The 18477-nt window shown below is 39.9% G+C and overlaps 1 protein-coding gene across 2 annotated transcripts in view; it reads left to right on the top strand.

Moving 5' to 3' along the window:
* Positions 1-3506, top strand: part of VPS26A (VPS26 retromer complex component A) — a 34562-nt gene extending 31056 nt beyond the window's left edge. For both annotated transcript variants that reach the window (XM_045783397.2, XM_045783398.2), the window contains 2 exons: positions 1062-1204; positions 3144-3506. In XM_045783397.2, coding sequence (XP_045639353.1) covers positions 1062-1204; positions 3144-3257 — 257 coding nt within the window. In that variant the 3' untranslated portion in view covers positions 3258-3506. The remainder of the gene's footprint in view (positions 1-1061; positions 1205-3143) is intronic.
* Positions 3507-18477: the final 14971 nt, after the last annotated feature.

Raw genomic sequence — 18477 nt, 5'->3', positions numbered from 1 at the left:
CTTTGTAAAATTTCAGCAGCCACAAAGTTTTATGTAAAGTAATGGGTCATATATCTTTCAGGAAATGGATGTGCACAAGAAAAGTATTACATATAAAAGATTCAAAACAGAATATGCAAATAGTTACCCTTAGGAAGAAGCCACAAGAATCTGAATAGTAGTCTTTTTGGTAACAAAGGAATAACCATTCAGAACGTATTTGTTGCTTTGGATGAATTAGTTAATAAGTATTGAAGAACTTATATACATGATTAGAAATTATGAAAACTTCATGAAGGAGTAACAAAACTACTAAAACAGCACTTACCTGCTAGCACTATTCTAAGCTTTTTACGTATATTAACTCATATAGTCCTTACAAATCTCTACAAGATGGATATTATTGCTACTCTCCATTTCACAGATAAGGAACTTGAAACAGAATGGTTAAGTGACTTGGCCAAGGTCCCACAGCCAGTTAGTTGTAGAGTTGTCATCTGAATCCAGGCATTCTGACTCTAGACTCTCATCTAGGGGTGGTTTTGTTCCCCCTACCATCCCCTGGACATTTGCTGTTGCCTGGAGTTATTTTTGGTTGCCACCTTTGGGGAATGCTGCCGATACCTAGTGAATAGAGGCCAGGGGTGCTTCAAAACTTCCTGTAGGGCATAGGACCTTACTCACAACAAAGAATTATCAGGCCCAAAATGGCAGTAGTGCCAAGGCTGAGAAACCCTGGTGTAAAGTTTTTGTTATGATGGGATGGCTGGGTGGTTCAGTCGGTTAAGGGTCTGCCTTCAGGTCAGGTCATAATCCCAGGGTCCTGGGATCAAGTCCTGCATCTGGCTCTTTGCTCAGCAGGGAATCTGCTTCTCCCTCTGCCTGCTGCTCCCCTTGCTTGTTCTCTCTCTCTCTTTCTCTGACAAATAAAATCTTTAAAAAAATAAATAAATTTTTTGTTAGGCTGCCATCTCGTGAAGAACTAAAGTGTTAGTGTCTTCTCTATAATGCTTAGTTCTAAAGATGTTATGTGACCATATCTAATCATCTTTAGAATTAAATGGAAATTGCTTTTCTTTCAGGTGAATCAATTCCAATAAGACTATTTTTAGCGGGATATGACCCAACTCCAACAATGAGAGATGTGAACAAAAAATTTTCAGTAAGGTACTTTTTGAATCTAGTCCTTGTTGATGAGGAAGACAGAAGGTACTTCAAGCAGCAGGTATGGTGCCACCAAGGCTGATGTTTTGTTCTATGGCAGTTCTAAATCACCTGAAAGCACTCCTTTTTCTAAGCTTTACAGTACTGAGCCGTGGGAGTTTCTATGATAAGGAAGTAGGTGTGAATGGAATAGTGTTGTGATAGATCTCTTCCCTGTCATTCTGCAGGACTCCAGAACGGGCTGTAATTTGGCAGAGCTTTTATTTTTCTTCTGAAGTTTTTTTTTTTTTTTATAAAAATAATACCTACTGTTTGTTAAAAATATCAGGCAATAAAGAACAGGTCAACAAAAATTCCACCGCCATTGTGATTAGTTTTGCAGACAAACTTGTATATGTGTATTTAGATCATATGTGTGTTCTTTAATTTGGTTTTTCATTCAGTAGTGTCTTGACTATCTTTCCTTGATCAACAAATGTAGATTTCCGTTATCACTTTGGATGATTTCAGTAACTTGATGGATTCTGGCTTTCCATTCTGTTGTAAATTTACCTGAGGTGACCCATATCTAATACTTTTTTTATATAAAATGTTTATCATAAAACTAGTTCTCATTTGAAAATCAAAAGCCTTGGTGAATTTTCAATGAAGATTCTGATTGGAATGGTCTTTTGTATTATGAATCAGATTAATAAATATTTGAATGTCAGTTGAGTACTCAGAACTAAATTAGAAATTATTCCGCACTGAGTATTGCGAAGAATACAAAAACTACCTTTTATAAACATAGTTTGTCCTCAAGGTCCTTACATTGCATATATGTGGAAAGAGAAAAATTATAAAAGCTAATTAACAGAAAACTTACAGTTTGACAATAACTTAGAAGAGAGAAAACCTTTTCTGCTGATATTGCCATAATGCTGTAAAATTAAACATAGGTAATTTGTAACTCAAGATAGATTTTATAGGGGCGCCTGGGTGGCTCAGTCAGTTAAGTGCCTGACTCTTGATTTCAGCTCAGGTCATGATCTCAGGGTCATGAGATCAAGCCCCGCATTGGACTCTGCACTGGGTGTAGAGCCTGTTTGGGATTCTCTTTCTCCCTCTGCCCCTTCCCCCCCCCCCGCAAAAAAGGTAGATTAATAGATGATAAAAACTTTACAGTTCCCAAATCAGTCACACATTGTAGCCCTGTTGCGTGAATGCATCGCTTCCCACAGGCATTCAGTTGGATGTTTGGTAACCAACATCAACAGCCTGTCGTGGCTTTGTAAAGCAAATTTAGAATTTTTTTTTAAATTTTAGGACTTTAAAAGAGATTTCAGGATGGATTGGTTGGAACAAGATTTGGATAGGCAGAGGAATAAGTATTTGAAGCATATATAGGAGAAATTGTAGGGCAAGTTTATTTGGAGTGCATTGGGAGCAGGAAGTTAACTGTTTGCGTGGTGGCGGAACAGAGTGATGTGGGTAAATTGGATAAAGGTTATGAAGGATCTTGAATGCCTGGTTTGAGATTTATCCTAGAGGTGCTGAGAACTACTAAAGTGCAATCCAAGCAATGTTTTAGACTACTCTGGTAATGATTGGAAGGATAGGTTAGAAAGGGGCTTCAGGCACTGGAGGCAGAGCCATCTACCAACAGTGCTTTTAGGGTCTAAGGTTGAAGTGACAAAGGTTTGAACTTGAATAGGGGCAAAATAGCAAACTAAGGACAGATTTTAGGAATTATGAAAGCAGTAATAGCTAGAATCTTGCACCAGATTTGATTGGTGTTGGTGGTGTGCATAGGTGCTGATGAGAGGGGAGGAGGGTAGGCAGAGGGAGGGGTCCACGATTAGAATTGGAAGAAAGTAGGTCATTCAGCAAAGAGAACAGCTTTTGTTGGGAAGAATTTCATTTTGTTATAGTTAAATTGAAGGGGCATTATTTCCATGGTGAAAATTTAAGGCATAATATGAGAATATTAATTTGTTGATGTCTTGCATTTGTTTTACTAGGAGATCATTTTATGGCGAAAAGCTCCTGAAAAATTGAGGAAACAGAGAACAAACTTTCACCAGCGATTTGAATCACCAGAATCACAGGCATCTGCTGAACAGCCTGAAATGTGAACTGAATAGGAGAAAAAAAGAAAAACAAAAACCTCCTATATCAAGTTCAGCAGGTTAAAGATGGTTGCAGCTTGTAGGGGGGGAAAGGCCAAAACTCCATTTATGATAGTCTTCCTTTATCTTACAGTGCTGCATTTATTTTATGATACAACTAAATGTTCTTCATGTATATACATTAAAAAAAAGCGCTTTCTTTGAAACACTGGAACTTTCCTAAGCTGCCGTTTTTTCCTTTTTTTTTTTTTTTTTACTGCACACTTTGACCTGATGATAAGCACTCAGATATGCATAAACATAAACATTAAAGATTTTCATGTGAGTAGGCTGGTATTTGTAATTTTGCTTTTCTTCGTAATGTTGATTATAAATACTTTTCTCCTTTTTCATGCTAATAATTACCTCTTATTCTCTACATGCAAAAAATTAAATATTTTGTGTTCAAATAAAAATAGAAAAATTGAGTGGGCCTTACATCCTGCAAAGATTTAAAACATGGCATCTCAATATTTTTGAGAAATACGTTTATGTTTCTATAGGTGTATTTGAGAAATACATATGGAGTGTTTCACTGTAGGTGCTTTTGATTCTGCCATTCCATGGCTTCCTGAATTGTATCCTCTTTGAAGTCTTCTGTGGTGTGAATGTTAAAATTTTTCCCTGAGATTATGTGGCATGTCATTGTGGCCTGCTAGCTTTCCCCTTCCTCCCTCCCTCCCTCCTTCCTTCCCTCCCTCCCTCCTTCCTTCCCTCCCTCCCTCCTTCCTTCCCTCCCTCCCTCCTTCCTTCCATCCCTTCCTCCCTCCCTCCTTCTTTCCATCCCTTCTTCCCTCCCTTCCTCCTTCCCTTCCTCCTTCCTTTCTCTTCCTTTCTCTTCTTTCTTTTCTTTCTTTCTTTTTTTGCCATATTAAGTAACTATTTCGCTACCACTGTCCAGCAGGTACCACTGTATGTTTTCTGCAACGTAGAGTTGACTCTCTGTTGGCATTTTAGAATTTGTTAAAGCTATATAACTTTTCTGTAACTACTTTTTTTTTAATTAAGGCATATTTTTACCGCATACATACAAATATAATTTTCTTGACTTCACAAATACTCTCTTCCCTTTCCAGGGGAAAATTTGAGGATGGGGAACTCAGGAGGACCTGTGAAGCATGTGGTTATCTACATCTGGACAATTTCATGTTTGTTAAACTGGAACTTTGGCTAGTTCAAATTCAAATGTAATTTCACCCACGCTGTTTAAATTTTGTTAACACTAAAGTCATTTGTTCAAAGTTCCAAAAAGAAGGTTTTAGTCATCTGTTCATATGCATGGGGTCTGATCTCAGATACACTAAACATGGGGTGAAGGAACTAAAATGAAGCCTGCTGTGTGAAACTACTTTCACTTAGGGTTCACTGGTTTTTGTACCAATATTTTTTTATACACTTCAGCGCAAGTCTTGTCAGTTAACCTTACTTTATGAGTAAGCTAAGTAACCCGAATTACATTTCTTTAAACCTGTTTACTACTACGGCACTTTGATAAAATGGTCGGTAACCAACTTCTTTCCTGGCAAAAGGTTCCATGTACCCTGTGCTGGAGCATCTGTTTTAAATGTGGCTATCTGTGAATGGTAATGTTTTCCTTCATGTAAGTGCCTGCTCAGAGTTTCAGAATTTAAAAATGCCAAATATTTTCATGGTCACTTGCATGTAGTAATCTAGAAACTATTCGAAGAAATTTTGAAAACCAGTTGTATTTAACCAGCCTCAAATTGTGCAACCATGATGTATAATAAAGAATTTGAAATGATACCGAGCTTGCTCTTGGAATGATTAAAATACTTCTACTCTCAAATATCATTGTCAGATTTATCATTGAGGACAGGATTGCTCATAGTTTAGGAAGCTATATTTGTGACAAGAAGTTTTTATAAATACTGTCAGTTTCAATTTCAAATAGTTATATAATGCTTTTAATTAGGTGGCTTAAAACACTGTCACAAATAGGATGCTTATTCACTTTGCTTAAGACTGTTGCATAACCAATTTGAAGAATAAAAACTTGAAATCAGTATTTGGTGAGTAAAAACTTGGCCAGTTAACGAGAAATAAACTGGAAAAGAAATGTGTGTCTTTAATAAAAAGTACAGGGACACCTTGCTGGCTCAATTGGTAGAGCATGTGAATTTTTTTTTTAAATATTCATTTATATTTTTCTGTTTTCAGCTTGGGTCATGATCCCAGGGTCCTAGGGTCGAGTCCCACGTCAGACTTCCTGCTCAGTGGGGAGTTTGCTTCTCCCTCTTCCTCTGCCCCACCTCCCCCCCACCCCCGCTTGTGCTTTCTCTCTTGAATAACATCTTAAAAAACAAACAAACATGAACAAATCAGTTTTTAGGAAAACTAGAATTTTAGCAATTCTTAACCTTTCTGATCAGGCAGTCATGCTCAATTTACACCCTCTTAAGTTTTCTTTCAAGAGTTATTGGTAAATTACTTTCCCTACTCACATATTTCCTATCTACTTTACCTTGTAATTCTCAATTCTAACAACCAAAAAGCATTAATTTGTCATGTTCAAGGTTTTTCAGTTATACATAAACATGGAGGTTAACATCCAAAAGATGTTAAATTCTAAATAAAAAGCACCTAAAATAAGGTTTTTAGAGTTTGTAAATCCAGCACCCTGAGCTTTTAAAGAAACCACAGTGACAAATTACAGAAATCAAGGATCACAATTCCTTTTAAATGCAATCATGAGATTAAAAACTAGAACACTTAACCAATTCTATCTTAGGCTCTATTAAATTTGAGAAGCAGCTCCCAAAGGAATTTTATTATTTTGAAATCATAAAAGGGGGAAAGTACATAATTAGAAATAAGCGGCAGGCAGTGTTTTGAATCGTTGGGGAGGAAAAACTTTTCCTCTACTTTCTTAGATTCTGTGTTTGGGAGCCTGCTGATTAATGTGACAAGAGAGAAGCAAGAGAAAAGACTGACTTCAAGAGTATGAGGGAGTTCACAAAAATGTGACTTGAAGGGGTAGTTAGAATTTGGGGCCTTATATATCATCTTGATAGGGGAAAGGGGGTGAAGGACACTTACACATGACTTCTTAATAGGGGAAGTTGGGGATAGAAAGGGCACTTATGGGAAAGCAGATAGTCGACTTAAGAAAGATGAATAGGCCCTTAGGAGAATTGATGGTAGATATAATAGTTTTGTGACAAAGTCTGTTTAGGCGTGGTGCCAACTTCTCACAGTACCTGGTGATGAGATAATCTTTCCTGGTTGCTCCCTGAGAGGGGGTTTATGACAACTGAGTTCTTTTGGGAGGCTTTGCTTTTAGGCAGATTAGAGGATTTCAGTAACTCAAGTGCTTCTAATCAAAATTTTTATGCCACAGTGCCATATTCCAGACTCCTTCATCAATATGGACCAAGTAATTGGAATACTCAATTCTAAGTACCAGGTGAGTCAGTAACGTCTTAATTTCATTCCTTTTATATTCAGCAGAGTCTGTTGAACAGACATAAAGGCACTCTCCAGGGGCTTGTACTAGCCTGGATTGGAATAGAACATAATTTTAAGTTTCAAATCAAATAAAGGCATAATGAGGAAATTGTGCACCCTTTAATCCTTTTTAAGGCTTGGGGCCTTCTATGAGCATAATTCTTGTCACTCCATTCCAGGAGAAAGCTTAAATTTCATACTACCAAACAGCTCCAGTTCTTCTAGACCCCTTGGAGAATGCCCACTCTCCTGCCTGCCTGCCCTCCAGCCAGCTTTGTGTAAGGCTCAGCTGGCCAGTCTTGCCAGACACCATTTCTATCTCCAAGTCAAAGAGCTAGAAGTTCTTTGTCGTGCTGCCAGGGCGTGCCGTGCACACCTCCAGCACTGCGCTTACCACACTTTTATAAAAGACTTCAAGTGTACGGATTTTAAGCTGCTTGGCTCAGTCTTGTTTTAGTGTACTTTGTGCTTATGACATAATATACACTCAGCATCTGAATAAATAAGTGAACCTTATTTAAAATTAGGTGTCCTCCTTTAGAAAAGTTCTGATGAGGGACAGAAACAGAAAAATTCCCATTAGCCCAGAAGGCTGACCTATAGCCTGCACAGTTTCAATAAGGGTAAAAAATGTACTGGTTACTACATTCTTAAAAGGTCTTATGACAGGGGCACCTTGGTGGCTCAGTTGGTTAAGCAACCGACTCTGGATGTCAGCTCAGGTCATGATCTCAGGGTCCTGGGATCGAGCCCCACATCGGGCTCCCTGCTCAGTGGGGAGTCTGCTTCTCCCTCTGCTCCTCCCTCTGCCCACTCTCTCTGTCAAATAATAAATCTTTATTTTTAAAAAAGATTTTATTCATTTGACAGAGTGAGAAAAAAAATAAATCTTTATTTTTAAAAAAGATTTTATTTATTTGACAGAGAGAGTGAGAGCACAAGCAAGGGGAGCAGTAGAAGGAGACGGAGAGCAGGCTCCCCGCTGAGCAGGGAGCTCGATGAAGGGCTTGATCCTAGGACCCTGGGATCACGACCTGAGCAAAGGTGGACGCTTAACCATCTGAGCCATCCAGGTGCCCTAATAAATAAATCTTAAAAAAAAAAAAGTCTCATGACTGCCTGTACATCTCACCAAGTTAATATTGCTGAATGATAACCAACAGAGAAATCTTATGAAAGTAGTTTTATGAGAAGAAATTCAAGGAAAACTCTTAGGATCTAATAGTCCCTGCATGTCCCCCTTGAACACTAAGCGTATTACCACCAGCGTCATACAGCAAAAGTGCAGCTCTTTCTATCCAGGGGTCCTGTCCCTGAGCTACTTAAACTTACTAAGTTGCACCTTAAAACGTCTCAAGAATTACTTCTTGACTGTCAAGCTCAACGATCCCACAATTTTGGTGGCCTGACGGGGATTATGGAATGAATCCAAGAGCCCTGATGCGGCTTGGTAAGTCTTCTTTATCCCCAGTCTTTGTTTCTTACTTGTTCCTTTTCAGAGATGTCCTGAATAGTACAACTCTTTGGAGCAGGTCTTGCTGAGTGCTCAGGAGAGAACCTCTTGCCAATGCCCACACTACAGGGAGGGACAAACTCCTGCCACCTGGCTGGAGGGACACCAGTACCTTGGCCGTAATGGTGTTGGGCTCAGAAATCAGGCCCTTCCTGTTCTACATGTTAATACTTGTATTCTTCTCAGGCATAGGACAACCATACATGCCATTAGGGTGGCCTCCAGTCTTAAGACTCCTGTGTAAGGTCTCCTCCTAAATAACCCGGTGTGAACCCTCCATGAGCATCAAGTCCAGGACACGTCTGACCGTGTGCTTCCTGAAAGGGACCAGGGCTATTACCCAGTTGTGGCACTCGCCCAATGGGGGACCACTCCCTTGGGACTGGATCATGGATGACGTTCATGAGAAAGTTGCCTGGATTGGATAGGGGTTCCACACTTTCATTTTTTCATGTCTCTCATTTGTCCTTACCCGTGAGCTATTTGGCATTCTCAGTCCTGCTCTTAGAATGAAAGTACTTTTAGCTTAGATACATGACACTTAATGTAAAATAGCTGCCCCTTCTTAACAAAGGCCAGGACCTCTACCCCATCCATTAATACTAGATCCAGAGGCTTTCAAAGGGTATTAATATTGGTGGCCAAATATATCGGCTCCCCTCAAGTGAAAAGTGGCAGCCCAAGTCTCTGGCGTTTCAGCCCATTCACCAGCCCCTGTTGTGGTCTAGGATGCAATGGGGAAGGGAAGGGAGGTCAACATCACTTCTCAGGTAGTACGAAGGTGTCAGAGCAGTTGAGAAGAGGGATGCCTCTCACCACTCTGAACCCCGGGAACCGTTGGCAATATTCCTGATGGGATACCATTCAGAAGCCGAAAGGGATTTTGGGTAGTTAATGTACTTTCTTCGTTTTATAGGCATGGACTATGAGATCAGCTTTCTTGATCCTAAAGGATCCCCCCTTGAGCTGTCTCCTAGCATACTGGTGTCAATTTGGATTTCAATAAAAAGCACCGCATGCTATCGGGCTATAAAATAAACCCAACTCCCAAGATGTGCAGCTCTCTTGTAAACAGGTTGCTGTCAAGACCCTTACATGCCTGCCTGTTTTTCCTAAGTCACTAGTCTCTTTGCTGCTTCTTTTGTGTGTCAGATCTGGAATATATTCTTGAGAGGACTGGATGAATGTTATCTGACTCTTGTTGTACATGGAGTTTTCTCCATCATTCATTTCCCAGATTAATGGTTATGATAATTGGAACCAACGATCTGGTTAGTTCACCTTGGGACAGGGACTTCAAGGAATATTCCCAAGCAGCTGCCAAAACTCCCTTTGTTTGGGGGAGGTTCCTTGTCTTCTCTGATTCAACATGGACTGCCTATTCCCCCCCCCCTTTTTTAAGATTTCATTTATTTGAGAGAGAGAGAGAGATAGCAAGAGAGCGCAAGGGAGCTGGGTGAGGTGGAGAGGGAGAAGCAGGCTCCCCGCTGACCAGGGAGCCCAACTTGGGGCTTGATCCCAGGATCCTGGGATCATGACCTGAGCTGGAGGCAGATGCTTAACCGACTGAGCCACCCAGGTGCCCCTCACTTTTTGTTGGTGGAAAAAAGAAAACGTCTATCTGCTCATCTGTCGGAGCTGAGGAACTTTAGGACCAGGAGTCCTCTTTCTCTGCCCTCTGGGCTTTTATCCGCCTCCAGTCTTGCTGGCCCCACCTCACCTGCTCTGCCTCCCCCTCTCCCTCCCCCTTGCGTTTCTGCACCACCGTGAGCCGGCTTACAGAACCGGCTCCTGCACCACACTCCTTGCTTCTGGCGCCATTGGCTCCTGCCGCTCCTGCCCTCACTATCAAGGAGCGAAGAGCACCCCACTTCTGCCCACTTCAGATTTCCCCACAGGTGCCCCAGGTAAAAATTGACAGTGGGGAACAAATTGATTGACTTTTAGTGGACCCAGTGTAGCATATTTGGTATTTAAGCTAATTTAAATTTGTTAGTTTAATTAAGGTAGACATGTCTTTAAAGTTATCAGCATTAAATATAAAACTTCCTTCTACCAAGATTTACTAAGGTTCAAATAAGCTCATGTTATCTCTGTTGCAAGTTGTCAGCAAAAAATGACTTAATATGAGGGTTAATTGGGTTTGTCTCATCTGAGTTTTCATGGGTAGTTGTTAAAAAAACCAAGTAGGCTAACTAAAAAAGGTTTATAGATAAAACTTCTAAATAGCTTTCAAAGTCTTTGGTAACCTGAAAGTGTGAAGTTTTGCTAAGTTAAATGACAAATTGCATTCATTGGATAGCTGAGTCTTTTCCAGATAAGATAAAATATTACAGCATTGGTTACTGAACCTAGGGTTGTCTGCTTTTGGCTTCTTATTGCAGAGAAACTGAGGATACCTGGGTCTGTTGGCAAATGTGCTTTATGCTTTAGATTGTACTATGGGAAAAACTGTTTTTAGAATCATGAAATGTATTCATGAATTTCAGCTCTAAAAGAATCCTGGTATAACAGACAGTTCACAATTGGTTACTACTTAATTTTCACTGGAGATGAATGTTTCTAAAAGTTAAAATTCTGCTAAATGTAATTAAGACTGATGGAGATTAGGAAATCAACTTTGCTTATAAGAAAGTAGGAGATACATGAGAAAGTTATAAGGGATGGGAATATGTTTTGTTGAGGGAAAAAGAAAGTAATTTTGCCTTAAAATGAGACAGGTTGTTCAGAGAAAAAAGGCTTAGTACAAAATATAAATAAAAAAGAATATTGTAGAAGGTTGTGAAGGGAAATCTTTGGAAAAGAATTTTATGTGTGGTCAGAATTAAGGTTGAGGGGTGCCTGGATGGCTCAGTCTGTTAAGCGTCTGCATTTGGCTCAGGTCATGATCCCAGGGTCCTGGTTCTGCCTCTCCCTCTGCCTGCTGCTCCCCGTTTTGTGCTTTCTCTCTTTCTGTCAAATGAGTGAATAAAATCTTTAAAAAAAAAAAAAAGAATTCATGTTGGAATGGATTTTATTTTAAGTAGCCCCACACCCAACGTGGGGCTTGAACTCACAACCTCAAGATCAAGAGTCCCATCCTCCACAGACTGAGCCAGCCAGGCACCTCGAAATGAATGGATTTTAAAAGTACACTGGTATAAAATCGAAATTCTGCTTTCCTGTCTGTTAAGAAGACAAAGTTTTCTTGGATTGTTGGTCTGTTCTTGATAAGAAAATGTAAATGAAGTTTTTCTTTATCTGCCCAGAAAACCAAAGCTTCTATGTTTTGTGTGTATCAGGTCTTGAATACTTGAAGTTAAAACTTCTCAATATTAAAGGACCTAAGTTTTGTTAAAAAAACTATATAACGTCCCATAGAATCCCTTATCGTCACCTTGGTTAAATATAAATATTAAATTTTTAATGATCTGTAATCCTACTTAAGTATGTGCTTTATTTTTTTAGAAGATTTTATTTGAGAGAGAGAGAGAGAGCGCGAGCACAAGTGGGTGGAGGGACAGAGACAGAGAGAGAAGCAGACTCCCTGCTGAGCAGGGAGCCTAATGTGGGGCTGGTTCCCAGGACCGCCGGATCATGACCTGAGCCGAAGGCAGATTCTTTTTTTTTTTTTTTTAAAGATTTTATTTATTTATTTGACAGAGATAGAGACAGCCAGCGAGAGAGGGAACACAAGCAGGGGGAGTGGGAGAGGAAGAAGCAGGCTCATAGTGGAGGAGCCTGATGTGGGGCTCGATCCCAGAACGCCGGGATCACGCCCTGAGCCTAAGGCAGACGCTTAACCGCTGTGCCACCCAGGCGCCCCCGAAGGCAGATTCTTAACCAACTGCGCCACCCAGGCGCCTCTAATTATGTGCTTTAGAACTTTCTAAGGTTTTTAACAAACTTCCTGAGATTTAAATGGTAAATGACATCTTTTGACTTATTAAGGCTTGTTCATTTGGTATGTTAAATTATGTGGGAAGCATTGTCAAACCAATGATGATAAGACTTAGGTTGTAGTATATGGGTAAATTCTATAACCATTCTAAAATACACATAAAATTCCTTAAGTTTTAATAAGTCCTGGTATAAGGTCATTGAAATGTTGTGTGTCACAGAAATAACCAGATTTCCTTGTCAATTGCATTAGAATTAACTCTCATATCTGATCTTTAACCATGTCTATTTCTGAAGGGCTTTTTGGGTCATTTATAGTTATTGTTCTGATGCTCTTGCAAGATATGTTTTATCTTCAAAGAGATTCATAAAAAAGGACTTTCAAGAAATGCAGTTTTTGATATTCTTAAAATGATTAAACTCAGAAAAAGATAAAACTAAACTGGGTAAGAATTTCCAGAACTAACCAAAAAAAGCTGCATCCAAACAACTAGAATTAGTAATATGGGACTAAATGAATTGAGGAAGATAATTATAGTTTTTGTGACTTTTTTTTAAGATTTATTTCTTTATGTGAGGTGGGGAGGGGCAGAGGGAGAGGGTGAGAGAGAAGCCCTAAGCAGATTCCCTGCTGAGCACAGAGCCCAACATGGGGCTTCAACCAGGACCCTGGCATCATGACCTGAGCCGAAATCAAGTCAGATGCTTAACCAGCTGAGCCACCCAGGTGCCCCTTGTTTTCAACATTGCTGTTCTCTAACATTTGCTCTTCCAGATTTAAGGAAATTTTCTCTTAAGATACCCATCACTTACAGAAATGTGAAAAAGGTTTTCTTTGTGAACAAACTGAAGCATTTAGATTTTCTCCCTACCTGAACCCTCCAGAATTCAGAAATTCTCCGTGAGTATTCTTTCTTTCATGGCTATTACAGTCATTTGCATAAGTTCAGTAAGAATCTGTTCTCCTTATAACAGGACACCATTGGAAACATTTGTTATATCACCAACACTGTGACTGGAATGTCATATTTGAGACATGCATAGACTCAGGTAAGATCAGACAGCTTTAAGGAATTAAGGTTGACCTTATGGAGCCCATGGAGCCTGCTGGAAATATTGGCTTGATATCTTGCTTAGAGTTCCCAGCAACCTTATCAGGTGAGTTAAGAAGGTCACTTCCTGGAAGGTGCAGGAACCTCAGGATATTCTGGGGACCTTGAGAAGAGGAATACATTCTAATCTACAGGTATTCTAGGCAAGTCTGATGACAAGTATTTGGCTTGACTCTGGCCTTGAAAGGCTATTAAAAGTTCAATCTAGAGATTCCTTATGAAAAGTTCCAGAAAAGTAGATTTTAAGGTATCTACGTGATCAATCACTATTCTTGTGGAACTTATGTAAGTAAGACTGGACTTGTTTTACAAATGAATTAGTCTTCATTTGGCTATATCTTGAAATGAGGGTGAATTTAGAGAGAAAAATTATATTTCCAAATTTCAGTTATTCAATAATAATAATTTCTTTGTTGATGTTAGATTCTAGTTTTTTTTTTTTAAAGATTTTATTTATTTATTTGACGGAGACAGAGACAGCCAGCGAGAGAGGGAACACAAGCAGGGGGAGTGGGAGAGGAAGAAGCAGGCTCATAGCAGAGGAGCCTGATGTGGGGCTCGACCCCGGAACGCCGGGATCACGCCCTGAGCTGAAGGCAGACGCCTACCCGCTGTGCCACCCAGGTGCCCCTGTGCCACCCAGGTGCCCCAGATTCTAGTTTTAATTGTCTTTAAATGTTTGTTGTTTGCCTAAGCTAGACAACTTAAAGTAAATTTCACAGAGATTGCCATAATGGCTCATATATAGACAATCTTCTTGCCTGTTAGTCTGTGGAGATAATGGACGGCCCCACCTTCCTTATAACTAGATTGGAGAATATACTTGGGATGGCCTTATTTCCCCAGACAAGTCATCTCTCACTTGCCAGCGTTTCCTAGAGTACAGCTTTAATTAGAATATTGTCAAGGCTAGACATCAGGCAAAGAAGGCTTCTTAATGGCTGTATCCCTTAGCCGTATTTGTCCTGGCAGCCACCTCTACTGATGTGAAATTACAAACAGAAACTTTAGCCAAGCATACAGCAGCCACCTTTAACCAAACCGAGCATGAAGTCACCCATGAATCAGAAAAGTGGCCCTCCAAAACCTAATGGCCCTTGATATCCTGACTGCAAGTCAAAGAAAGAGCTACTATGCTAATATTGAGACTAAATGTTTTGTATATATCCCAAACAATTCTGCTAATATACCCGAAGTTTTAGCACACATGCACACCATACTTAAATGGTAACCTTTTTTTTACAACGGGCACAACGCTACACTGAGCTACGAAACCAATCTTCGCCTCGGATTTGTGGCTTACTGCCCATATCAAGCACTTCAGGCCTCCCTTGGTGGGTTTCTGTATCATAAGGTATAGATCGGCGTTATTTACATCAACACATAGCTGATATGATACATCACTCCAATACTAACACATATAGGAATATTCCTATTACAAAAAAGAATGTTTCTTGCTGGCCTATGTCAAATGTTACATGGAACTCTCCAGGCCCTAAGAGGCCTTTCTCTTATCCTTAAACTATCAAAATTTTAACTGAATATGCAAAACCACAGATAGGCTTATGAAAACAAGTTCCCTGATTATGTAGTACTTCCCATCGATATACTTAGGAAGGATTCTATCAAATATGGGATGGATATATGTGGCTTACTCCCACAATAGGACAGCTGAGGCAAAAGACACTGTTATGCTGGGAAGAAAAGCCATACCCTTGATCCATGGCCCAGTGTATTTGCCAAATGGGATGGCTCTCCCCAGAAGCCTATGACCATACCATGATTTTACAGGCAACCAATTGGTGTGCTGACTGAACAGGAAACCAGGCATCAGATGGCTAGCACCTAACGGAACACAATGGTTATGTGGGCCAAATCTGTGGCCATGGCGTCCACCAGGCTGGACTGGAAGATGTACTATAGCTTATGTCTGGGTGCACAGCCATAGCACTAAGACTAGCACAAGTCCAGCTAATCTTCCACATCTAAAACAATGATGGACAAGATCTGTGTTCCATGGGTATGGCCATCTGCCATCTATTTCTTTTCCATCAGTAGGTTTAGAAGACATCATATGGCACATGGAGGTCCTTGATAAATACACAACGAAGACATTAAATGACTCTCAAAATAGCATTACATTATTTTTTTAAAGATTTTATTTATTTATTTGAGAGAAAGTGAGAGAAAGAGAGAAAGAAAGAGAGAGCACGAGCAGGGGGAGGGGCAGACAGAGAGGGAGAAGCAGACTCCCGTCTGAGCAGGGAGCATGACATGGAACTTGATCCCAGGACCCTGGGATCATGACCTGAGCCGAAGGCAGACACTTCACTGACTGAGGCACCCAGGCGCCCCTCAAAATAGCATTACATTATTAATCACTGAAATGACCCAAGTGTGTAAAGCAGTTCTACAAAACAGAATGGTATTAGATGTCTTGACAGCAGCACAAGGAGAAACATGTGCCATTACTGAAGCGGAGTGTTGTGTCTATATTTCAGATCATGACAAAATATAACCAAATTGCTTACTGATACGAATAACCAAATTGGTGCTCTTAAAGCCTCTACATCGTCACTTAATGACTGGTTAAATTCCTGGTCGGGAGGTGGACTACGGTCTACCTTAAAGGGTCTTCTTATCACACTTCTTATTTTTATTATATTAATCTTATCATGTTGTCTTTCACTTTGTTCTCTCCTATTGTTGAGATACATACAAGCAGTTCCTGACTCCTTTGCCCAGCGACAGATGATCCTTACTACTTGAAACAGATTTACCCCAATGTCACCGCTGGACTCTACAACTGCCTTCTGCAATAGTTACTTGTAGATACAGACAGTGATCAATTTTGATCCATGGGTAGGGACATCATTATGACCCTCTCAGCTTGAAGAAGTTACAGAAGTAAGCCCTTTGTCCTTCAACAACCTTAAAGATTAAAGTACTGAAAGTTCATCAGGAGGGAAATGATGAGGGGAAAATGTTCACCTTTATTCCAGAAGGCTGACCTACAGCCTGCACAGCTTCGGAGAGGATCAAATACGTGCTGGTGGCTACATTCTTAGAGGGTCTCATGACTGCCTGTGTATCTCGCCAATAGTTACTATCAAGCTGAATGATAAGCAACAGAGAAATCTCCAAAAGTAGATTTATGAGTAGAAATTTGAAGAAAACACTTACGATCTAATACTCCCTGTATGTCCCCTCCCGCCTTGAACACTAAGCATATAACCACCAGCTTCATACAGCAAAAGTGCAGCTCCTTCTGTCACAGGGGTCCTGTTCCCTGTGCTACTTAAATAAATTTACTACATTGTACTGTGAAACATCTCAAGAATTCTTTCTTGACCATCACGTTCGACAATCCCTCAACAAGTCCAAATGTAATAAAATTATGGAAATGAATTATTATGCACCTCAGCATTAGAATAAAGGAAATGGACTAGGTTCTCTAGGAGTTTTAATGGCCTGGGAGGGAAAGCGAGAAAGAGCAAAGCAGGACCATGATGGTGCTATCTACAAGTCCCACAACTGCATCTGATAGTTGCCCCCTCCCTTAGTTTGGGGAAACCGGACCAGATAATCTTTAATTGTTTATCTCTAGGATAAACAATTTAGTATTTAGGTCACGATAACCTTATTTTGGAAAAATATTAGAAACTACAGAATTTGGTAGGCAATATGTGAGGGGAGAAATATACAAGGATGTGCTTTTCTGAAACCCTCTATACCAAGTTTTGTTAATAGCAAAGGCAAAGGAGAGAGAAGAATTTGCTTATTTTATTCCCTACCACCTGGGTTATTTTTACTTCCTCCACTTCTTTCCCCTTCCCCCATTTACTTTGGTATTTATGCATATATTCAGCATGTTTTTCTGAATGTATGTGCTGTTTCATTGGCCCTACCCTGATGGAACTATAAACCAGGGTAGCGTTCTCAAAGTGTGGCCCTCACACCAGCAGGGTGCACATCACCTGGAAACAAGGTAGAAATGAAAACTCTTGAGCTCTACCCCAGACCTACTGAATCAGAAACTCTGGGGGTAGGACCCCAACAGTTTTGGTTTTCTTTAAAAAGATTTATTTGAGAGAGAGAGAGAGAGAGAGAGACTGACTGACTGGGGGAGGGGCAGAGGGAGAGAGAGAATCTCAAGGACTCCCCACTGACCCTGATGTGGGGCTCAATCCCAGGACCCTGAGATCATGACCTGAGTGGAAATCAAGAGTCAGATACTCAACCAACTGAGCCACCCGGGCGCCCCCAGATTTGTGTTTTCACAATATCATTATGGTGACTGTGCATAGTATGGATGGAGACTTCAGAGTAGGCAAGGATATCACTTATGGTTATTGCATTCATTAGCTCAAACAAAACACTCATGGAGGCTCTAATATGTATCTAGGTGCTGATAAATATCTCCCAAAAGGGAATGACAGCTCTGTATCCTGTAAAAGCAAAATTTTATGTTGAACATTCCCACTTCAATGTTTATAGAACTCTATGAATGGCTGAAGAGGAAAACCTATATATACTATCATAAAATTCAGACCACAATTTCTATCTGCAAGTAGATGCAAATGAAGTTACTAGTTAGAACTGTTTTAAGATTTTTTTTTCTGTAAAACTATATTTGAATGTGTTACTAAATTCATAAGATTAATAACAACTGCTGATTCTGGCCCAATAATTATAAACGGTTGTCAGGCATATTAACAAAAGGAATAACATCAGCCTTGTTGCATATTAAATATTTGGCTCATTCATTCTCCCAGTTTCCAAATCTGATGAGACATTCCTGTTTAATGGCATTTTCTGTCATATTTAAATTACCTAAGGATTTCTTTTTTAAGTCTCTCCATTCCATATACATGGTGTCACCATAATTCAGACACATTAATCCAGCATCTTCAGCTAGAAATTTTGCAATAGTTATAATTGGTTTTCCTCCCTGCTTTTTTTCAGGGTGGGGGGCGGGGGATTGTTGTTCCAGTCTATCCTAGACACTTACTATTTGATTGTTCAAAAATTTAAAAACTATTTGCCAAATACAGAAAGACGACTGTCTTAACTCTGGTATTTAAATTTTTTCAATATGCCTTTTCCATAGTTAAGTCTCTGCTTACATCCTTTACTCTGACTAGAATTTCCTTACAACTTCCCTATTTGTCCTGTTTGTTTGCTTCTAAGTCTGGTAGACACTTCCTTACGGATCTGA

The sequence above is a fragment of the Ursus americanus genome, chromosome 6 (genome assembly GCF_024610735.1).
Source record: "Ursus americanus isolate L20-20 chromosome 6, mUrsAme1.1.p, whole genome shotgun sequence".
NCBI classification, from domain to species: domain Eukaryota; kingdom Metazoa; phylum Chordata; class Mammalia; order Carnivora; family Ursidae; genus Ursus; species Ursus americanus.
Note: the sequence above shows the minus strand (reverse complement) of the source record. Positions and strands in the feature narration are given on the sequence as shown.